The sequence below is a fragment of the Nicotiana attenuata genome, chromosome 11 (assembly GCF_001879085.1).
Source record: "Nicotiana attenuata strain UT chromosome 11, NIATTr2, whole genome shotgun sequence".
In the NCBI taxonomy this organism is placed as follows: Eukaryota; Viridiplantae; Streptophyta; class Magnoliopsida; order Solanales; family Solanaceae; genus Nicotiana; species Nicotiana attenuata.
This window is the reverse complement of record NC_031999.1, coordinates 49,987,954-49,998,152: the sequence shown is the minus strand read 5'-3', so window position 1 is coordinate 49,998,152 and position 10,199 is coordinate 49,987,954. Positions and strand designations below refer to the sequence as shown.

Here is a 10,199-nt window from a genome sequence, read left to right as displayed (position 1 = left end):
GGTAGGAGGTAGGTACGGTTGGTACGGGGGGGGGGGTCCGAGTACGGACCTAAGTTACAAAAGTAATATTGACAATATTGGGCCTACATAGTTTAGTCAGACATAAGCTGACCCAATTGTATACCCGGCCCAATTCTTTACTATTCACATTACGTTCATTTTATTAGCATTGTAATAAGATAGATAGAAGAACTTTCTGGAAATAAGAAGTGTGCAGATATTTTCTCTCTTCTCTCTCCTCGTTACTGTTAGGGTTCATCCCTTTTCCATTTCTTCCACAAAATGTGAGGTAATATCTCACATTAACAAGGTATCGGAGCCAAAAATCAGTTGATTTTGGCTCCGCTCTTCTCATCGATAGTAGTTTTATCAGATTCCACCGGAGATTTTGTTCCGTCAAATTTTTGGTATTTTCATTTTTTCTGGGCATTCGCTGATTTCTGGGTTTTTCAGTGCTTGTTTTGCGATTTCTGCGGTGTTTCTTCAATGTGTTTGGGTTAATATACGGTAGTGGTCGTGTTTTGCTCAATCGACGGTCAGTTGCATATTGTTGCTGATTTTCTCAACAAATTTCAAGGCTTTTGCTCCTTTAGGTCGCAAAGGAGGACGGTAACTCTTCTTATCACAGTAATATTGATCGAATTTGTTCTACTTAGGATTTATCTATAAACTTTACAGTTCTAGGGTTTTCAGTATGGGTAGTCCTGAAGTAAGTTCGCCTTCTACGATTGGGGGTTTTGATGACTTCATGATTCCTATCTCTCATCCTTTTTATGTACATCCCTCGGATAGTCCGAGTACTCATCTGGTGTCTCCCCTTTTTGATGGAACTGTTTTGTCAATTGGCGTAAAAACATGTTGACTGCACTCTCTGCCAAAAATAAGTTAGGTCTCATTACTGGTAGAATATCCAAACCATAATTTGATTCACCTTACTACCAATTTTGGGAAAGATGCAATGACATGGTCATTGCATGGATAACTAATTCATTGTCTAGGGAGATAGCTAATAGTGTCATGGGTTTTGATACTGCTAAGGACATCTGGACTGATATAAATGAAAGATTTGGTACTTCCAATGGTTCCAAATACATCCAGATCCAAAGAGAACTTAGTGCAGCCTCCCAAGGATCCTTAGATATTGCAACTTACTTCACTAAATTGAGAAGTCTCTGGGATGAACTTACCACTGCTTATGTTGGACATGTGGTTCTTGTGGTGCATTACCTAAGTTCATTGAGGAGCAGAAGATATATCAGTTCCTTAGTGGTTTAAATGAATCTTACTCCACCTGTAAAAGCAATATTCTGATGATGACATCCCTTCCTTCCTTGAGTAAAGCATACTCTATGCTTCAACATTATGAAAAACGGAAAGAGACTTCTCCTCCCATTCCCAGTTTTTCAAATGATTCTGTCTCCTTTACTGCTGCAACTGGTCCCATCAGCAACTATAAAGGTTTCAATCAGAGGGTTCAGTTTGAGTCAAAGAAACTTCCTGGTCCTTCTCCTAATGTAGTATGCAAATACTGCAAGAAACCTGGAGACACCATTAATAAATGCTATAGGCTACATGGTTTTCCATCAGATTTCAAGTTTACAAAGAGTAGGAGATCTGCAGCTTGTGTTTAGTCTGAAAGTCCTGGTCCAAGTTCTAGTTTTCTCAACCCTAGTCCTTCTGAAGTTGCTGCCCATGGGTTTACCAAGGAACAATATCAACATCTTATCACCCTGCTTTAGCATGTCAACATTGCTACTCCTACTTCCTATCTTGACAGCATTGCTACTAACAGCACTTGATTTGCCAACTTTGCAGGTGCATACACCCACCCTGAGGTCCATTCTGCTGCATTTCATGCATATGTAGTGTCAAATTTAGGTAGAAATCCTTGGATCATTGACTATGGTGCTACAAACCATATGACACCCCCACAAATATCCCCTTCACAATCTCAAACCTTTAACCACACATTTCTTAATAACCTTACCTAATGGATATAAGGTAAAAGTCATATCTACTGGATCCTTAATTCTTAGTCCTGATGTGACATTACACAATGTCCTCTTAGTTTCATCTTTTCACTTCAATTTGATTTCTGTGCACAAATTACTTCTACAGTTCACATGCATTGCAATTTTCACTATTTACAATTGAATTTTACAGGGCCCTTCTCTGAGGAGGCCTCTGGTAATTGGTAAGGCTGCAAATGGACTGTATTTTCTGCATTCAGCTGGTAGATCCTCTCCTGTTTCTATTTCCAAGTTTGTTCCTGTTTCGAATTCTATTATTTGTAATGTACCTGGTCAGGTTCCTTGTTCTACTTCTCATTCTGTAATCTCTAGTTCACACGTAATTCTTCTGTTGTTGCTAATAAAAATGATGTATTTTGGCATCAAAGATTAGGTCATATTCCTTTTGCAAGAATGAAGTCTATCCCTTTTTTATCATATAAGATTCCATCTAAGCAACCCTTTCTGTGTAATGTCTGCCCTATGGCTAGACAACAGAGGTTACCTTTCCCTGCTAGCATTATTCATTCTATTGTACCTTTTCAACTTGTTCACATTGATATTTGGGGTCCCTACAACACCCAAACATACAATGGCTTTAGGTATTTTCTGACTTTAGTTTATGACTTCACTAGAGTCACATGGACTCATCTTATGTCTTGTAAGAGTAATGCCCGTTCCATTCTTAAAGCTTTCCTTCAGATGGTCAAAGTTCAATTTCAGTCCTCTATTCAATGTTTTAGATCTAACAATGCCTATGAACTAGGTAGTAGTGCTGAAGTTCAACAATTTTTTACTGCTAATGGGGTTCATCACCAAACAACCATTCCTCACACACCCCAACAGAATGGTATCGTTGAAAGAAAACACAAACATTTTTTAGAAGTCTCAAGAGCACTTCTATTCCAATCAAAGCTTCCCCTCAAGTATTGGGGTGAGTGTGTTCTCACTGCCACTTACCTCATTAACAGAATTCCTTCTCCTGTTCTTCTAAATGTCTCCCCTTTTGAAAAATTGCATGGTTATGCCCCCACTTATGATCATCTAAGATCTTTTGGTTGCCTTTGCCATGATGTCGGTCCCAAGCCTCGCAGAGATAAGTTTCAACCCAAGTCTATTTCTGCTATTTTTCTGGGTTATCCTTGTGGGAAGAAGGGATACAAATTGCTGAATTTATCTTCCCACTCCATTTTCTTTTCTAGGGATGTTGTGTTCCATGAGCATATCTTCCCCTTTCCATCTTCCTCTTCTTCTGATTCTTCTCCCCCTCCCATATTTGTTGATGTCCCCTCTACACCATCTGTTACTCCTGTCCCACCCTCTTTCTCCCCTGTCCCTTCTCCTTCCCCTTCCACTCTTCCTCCTGTTCTTCCTCCTACTTTCATCTCTTCCTCTTCTTCTTCTACCTCCCATTCTTCCACTTCTACACCTACTGTACCTGCTCCTGAACTTCGAAGATCTTGCAGAAATGTTCAAGCCCCTGCTTATCTTGGGGACTATGCCTGCAATTCTGTTATACCTTCATCCATTTCCCCTCCTGTGTCATCCAAGGTTCCTACAATTGACCTGCATATGCATGAGCCCCAATTTTACCAACAGGCTGCTACTATTCCTGCCTGGCAAGAGGCCATGCTAAAGGAATTTGATGCTCTTGCTGCAAATCAGACTTGGGACATTGTCCCTCTTCCTCCACATAAGAAGGTTATCCCTTGTAAGTGGGTCTATAAAATTAAACAAATGTCAGATGGTACCATTGAGAGGTACAAGGCCAGATTAGTAATCAGAGGGGATACCCAAAGAGAAGGGGTTGACTACACTGAGACATGTTTCCCAGTTGTTAAGATCACCACTATTAGATGCCTTCTAACTTTGGCTGTCAAAAGGGGTTGGACTGTTTTCCAGTTGGATGTTAATAATGCCTTTTTGCATGGTGACCTACATGAGGAGGTCTACATGAAGCTTCCCTCTGGTTTGGTGATCTCTGCCCCATCTTCCCCTTCTTCTCCTTTGGTTTGCAGACTCAGGAAGTCTCTTTATGGCCTCAAGCAAGCATCTAGGCAGTGGTTTTCAAAGTTGTCTGATTCTTTGCTATCCAGAGGCTACACTTCAAGCAAAAATGACTACTCTTTATTTACAAAGGCTTTTGGTGCTTCTCTTATTGTGGTTGCCATTTATGTGGATGACATCCTCTTAGCTGGGGATGATCTTAGTGAATTGAATTCTCTAAAGGCTTTCTTGGATAACTAATTCAAGATTAAGGATTTAGGTGTTGTCCATTATTTCTTGGGTTTGAAAATCACTTCACATCCACAGGGGTACCTCATGAGCCAATATAAGTACACTTCTGACCTCTTGGCTGAATTTCATTGTGACAACTTCACCCTGTTTCTACTCCCTTTGATTCCACTGTTAAACTTGTTACTGATATGGGAGATCCTCTTTCTAATCCTACCAAATTCAGGAGATTGGTAGGTAGACTCAATTTCCTACACCATACCAGACCTGACATATCTTTTTCGGTCCAACACCTCAGCTAATTTTTGCAATCTCCCCATGTTCCTCACATGCTAGCAGCTCTTCATGTTCTCAGATATCTCTTAAATGCTCCTGCCCAAGGGATTCTCCTCTCTGCCAGCTCTGATTTGTCCTTAGCAGCTTTCTCAGACTCTGATTGGGTTGCATGTCCTATTTCTAGAAGATCTGTCACTGGTTTCTATATTACTCTTGGAGGCAGTCCTATTTCATGGAAGAGCAAGAAACAACCTACTGTCTCTCTCTCATCAACCGAGGCTGAATATAGGGCCTTGAGGATGGTGGTAGCTGAAATTTCTTGGTTGGTTCGACTGCTTGGTGACTTTCATTTGCATATTTCTGCTCCTGTTCCTCTGTTTTGTGATAGCCAGGCAGCTTTACACATTGCTAAAAATTCAGTTTTCCACGAGCGCACCAAGCACATTGAGGTTGATTGTCACTTTGTACGGGATAACTTGAGTTCTGGGTTGATTTCTCTTCAATTTGTCTCCAGCCCCAATCAACTTGCTGATATGTTGACTAAGAAGACCTCTCCACCATCAGTTTTTGTGCAAGTTTGGAGTGTCTACACCCTCCAGCTTGAGGACGGTGTTGACAATATTGGGCCTACATAGTTTAGTCAGACATAAGCTGGCCCAATTGTATACCCGGCCCATTTCTTTACTATTCACGTTACTTTCATTTTATTAGCATTGTAATAAGATAGACAGAAGAACTTTCTGGAAATAAGAAGTGTGCAGATATTTTCTCTCTTCTCTCTCCTCGTTACTGTTAGGGTTCATCCCTTTTCCATTTCTTCCACAAAATGTGAGGTAATATCTCACATTAACAAGTAAGGGTTCCAATATAGGGTACTTCCAATCTTTCTCAATATGAAAAGGTCCAACTTCCTCAGCTAGTCCATAGCCAATCAATGAACATCAAGGCCCTGTAAGAAGCATTTCTTTAGTCAAAAAATAAATGACGAACAACCAAGAAGCCTTTTTTCTAGACATATGCAGTTGCTACTACACAAAAAGTATCGTCATGGAAAGAAAGATTTTTATACTTTTAGAAAGAATGTGCAAAAGTAATGTGGAGAAACCTCAAATTTAATAATAATAAAAAAAAACTCAAATTAGTATCTCGATATCAGATTTTGTTTTTTTAGATGTGATGTCCGGGCCAGCTTGCATACACCGCGACTATTCCGAAGGATAGCTGCTAAATATTAGAAAATTATCCAATCTTAGAGGAGGAAATCATACAATTTCAAGAAAATGGAATCTGATCATATTTTAACTGATATAGACAACAAAAAATCATCAAAACACTGTAGTCAAACTAGCTCAAGCTAAAAGATGAGAAATAGTACAACAAAAATGGAATAAAAGGGAAAAAAAGTTGGGAATGAGATATTGACCTCCTTGAAGCCAAAGAACAAGAGGCTTTGTTGATGGCTCATCAATAGCCACAATGAACCAGTGCAACAGACTTTTCGTATCCCTCATTGTAGTGATAGTCTACAAGACCAAAAGGTTTTAAAAATTATTGCAAAACAGGAAAACCAACTTAATGTTTTTCTTCATCAAATATTATCTTTTCAATCTATCCTGATGAAAGTGAGAGTACATTATATTAAATTGGCTTAATACATATCTTACCCCGACATGTACGGAAATCCTTTTAACTCAGTAGCACTAACTTGCCTTATAAAATGAAATATTACACTCACCTCCATTCTGAGAAAAAGCCAACGGTATGAATCTGTACCAATGGTTGGAGCATTGTATTAAAAGAGTAAAATGAGAAAAGTGGAACAAAACCATTAAAAAGTATGAATAAATTAAAGAAAGATGTTTGTATAAATATGACCATCCCTTTCATCTCCATCCAATAAGTGTATTTTCCAAGGCAATGATTTTTTTTAGTAGGAATCTCAAATGAAGCAAAGGCTCATCTTTTTTTGATTCGATAAAAGTTAAGGCTCATATTCTAGTCTTATTGTTTTTATTAGAATTTTTCAAGATAGAGTACAATCAAGGATCAAATAAATGATTTAACATAAATAAAAAGAAAGAATTCCATAAAAAAAATCAAAGTTTGAAGTAAATTTGAATACTCAGAAATTGTCATTAAAAGAAGTACAAATCAATACTAGACAATAACCAAGACGAGTAATCCATAGTCTACAATAGACGTGGCCATTGATGCCACTCATAAGAAAATAATCTGTAGTGTTGTGTTCTCCACCAAGGTTCTCCAAAATCATACACAAGTTGTGCAATATCCATTTTCAAGTAATGGCATCCCCACAATTCAATGCAAAATAGAGAGCCCCACCCGATAATCCAAGATAACAACTGTTTCCGAACACCATCTCTTCAGGCAATTCCAAAGCCCAGAAACACTTGTAGACACTATCATAAAAAGTGATCTGTCTCCAAACTTGATCAAGCCAACATAATACTCCATCAATGACACCAGCTGATGCAGCTGATCTAAATATCCTACCCCAATTAAAAGGGTTTAATCTAAGAGGTACATCCAGAGTTAAATTATTGGCAGTCCATACATTGGTGTCGGAAGAGAAACATTCTATTGTTACACTGAACTGTAGCTCATCAAAACGACGAGGCATTTCATAACGAACTATAGTAAAGGAGATGACATCTTTACCAGAATCGTCTACCTGACAAGTAAATCCAACAGTTGTCTCGTTCTCCATGCAGATTTGAGTTTTAGGCAATTTAACGGGTTGGATTTTGGTTTTGAATCTCCCTTTGTTCTTGATGGATATTTCTTTTTCTTTTTAAATTACTTTTGGAATGTTCTAATGAAAGATTTATCTTGAAAATACAAAAAGCAATGCCTTTTTCTTTTTATATTTTCAGATGAAAAAAAAAACCTCAACTAAATTGAGTATATTTGTCATATACCTCAATCTTCTCTATAACAGTTTCATTTGTTCTAATATTTTTTTGCTTTTATAGTTAATGATTGTTATACACCTATAACATCATTTAACGTTTAAATATTTTTTGGTTGTTGTAGATAGAAATTATCCAAAAATCAATTACTTTTCCTTTTTTAGTGTTACATATAAAAGATTAAAAAAATTCAAATTTAAAATCTCAAAAAATGTGCACATTTAATATTGAAGAAAAAAGCTTAATAGATTATTAATAAATTCATAGCTAAACGTATAAATATTTAACCTTTAAGGCACGCATTTTAAAGCTACCTAAAACAAATTCTTCCAAGATTGATGGAAGAACTTTGTAATTGTAGCCTATTTCATAGATTTCATTCTCTTACTAGTGATATAACGCTTGACTTGACAAAGATTCGTGTCCAATTCAACAAAAAGGTATCCAATATCTTTCATTTGAAGACAATCTAAGAGCTTAACAGTTAAATTTTCTTTCCAAATATTTTTTGAAATTTGTCCAATGGAAAAGATATCATGTGCAAATCTTATATCTTATGCAAGATAGAAACTTTGTTTATTGAAAAAGATTGTGCGCATATTTTTAGAACTACTATTACTAATGTCACGACCCCAAAACCAACCCGTTCGTGATGGCGCTTATCATGGAACAGGCCAGCCGACACATCCCAAAATAGTTCAACATTTCATTAAAATATAAATAACAACCTTTCCACACTGAAATCCTCATAAAAAGTATAAAGTCAAAAACCAAAACGCGAAAAATAAAGTCCGACCTCGGGTGTCACTAAGTCATGAGCAATACTATAATTGTTCCGAAATATAACAAGACAAAAATATTTTGGAAATCAACTACTAATATCTATAGGAAGATAGGAGGGAGAAGGGCAAGGCTGCGATCGCCATACAACTACATTGCCAACTCCAAGTATCCGCGGCGGATGAAGATCAACGCTCGCTAGCACGTCCAGCAACCCCTGGACATGCACACAAGGTGCAGGGAGTAATGTGAGTACGCCAACTCACTAAGAAATAAAGGTAAATAAGGACTGAGCAGTAACAAAACACAGAAAATCCACATCACAAAATTCAGTAAGTTCAACGTGCTTTCAAATCAGTATATAAGTCAAAATCCTCTCGTTTAAAAACCCAGTTTTTCAGAAAAATCATTTGAAGATGCTTTTCAACAGTTTCAACCGAAGCTCAATGCAATTTAGAGTAAAAATGATAAAAATCATAATAGCCCCTCGGGCAAGACATAGTTCGTATACAGCCCCACGGGCAACAGGAATCATAAACCGCCCCTCGAGCATAACATCACTCAAAACCAGCCCCTCGGGCAAACCTCACAGTCACTCGTAACAGCCCCTCGGACACAACATGAAACAATAATAGCCCCTCGGGCATTACATCATATCACTCACATAGGGTACCCGCGCTCACTAGGGTGTGCAGACTACGGAGGGGCTCCTACATCCCACGCTATAACAAGCCACCTCGTGGCATAATAAATCAGGCCCTCGTCCTCTCAAAATCACAAATCAGTAACAACATGCTGCGGCACACATCCCGATCCCATAATATCCTCACAACACAGGCCCTCAGCCTCACTCAGTCAGAAACCTCTCAATCCACTCGGGCTATCAGTAAAACAGGGTGCTCAGCCCAAAATATCATTTTATGCATCAAAACGGAGTAGTAAAGACTGAGTTATGAAATCAGTAAAACATAGCATGACTGAGTACAGATCCTGAGTCGAAACAGTGAGGAAATAATTGTAAAAGGCCTCTAAGGGTCCAAACAGCCACGAGGCCCAAATACGGCATTCAGCCCAAATCATAGAAATTCTTTCTAAAGCACATAAGTATCAAATAGTTTTCAGTCAAATACGCAACTTAATAGCTGCTACGGGACGGACCAAGTCACAATCCCCAACGGTGCACGCTCACACGCTCGTCATCTAGCATGTGTGTCACCTCAAAATAGTGAAACGATGTGAAATCCGAGGCTTCATACCTTCAGGACAAGATTTACAATCATTACTTACCTCGAATCGGTCAAATCCCTACTCTGCGACGCCCTTGCCTCTGTAATCGGCCTTCAAACGTCCCGAGTCTGACCAAAAGCAATACAATGCAATCAATATAGGCCAATGAACCAATTCCATACGAAAAATTATCAAATTAAACCAAAATCCCGAAATTCACCCAAACACGGCCCCCGGGCCCACGTCTCGGAATCCGATAAAAATTTCAAAACTAGAAACTCCTTTCACTCCCGAGTCTATACATACCAAAATCATCAAAATCCGACCTCAAATGGTCCCTCAAATTCTCAATCAAAACTCTCCAAAACTCAAGCCCTAACCCCTTCAACTTCACCCCAAATTCCCACTAATTTCATGATTAAACAGTAGGAAAATCATCATAAACACAAGTAATAAAGCCAAGTAACTTACCCAACTGATAACCCTCGATCCCTCTTGAAAATCACTGCCCAAAACTCCAAACCCGTCCAAATATGGTGAAGAATGGGCAAAAATTCGCGAAGTATGGCTTTTATACTTTCTGCCCAGAAGTCTCGCACCTACGGTCCATATACGCGCACCTGCGCTACTGCATCTATGGTCCAAAGAGCGCACCTGCGATTCCACGTATCTGCCCAATTCCGCATCTGCGGCTCTCCCGTCGCACCTGCGGGATCGCAGGTGCAACATCACCTCCGCACCT

General features: G+C 38.8%; 1 protein-coding gene across 1 annotated transcript; it reads left to right on the top strand.

Moving 5' to 3' along the window:
• LOC109234879 lies at positions 1,424-2,403 on the top strand. The gene is made up of 2 exons (XM_019400922.1): positions 1,424-1,815; positions 2,164-2,403. Exons 1-2 carry the CDS (start codon positions 1,573-1,575, stop codon positions 2,401-2,403), a joined length of 483 nt encoding a protein of 160 aa, XP_019256467.1. The 5' UTR covers positions 1,424-1,572.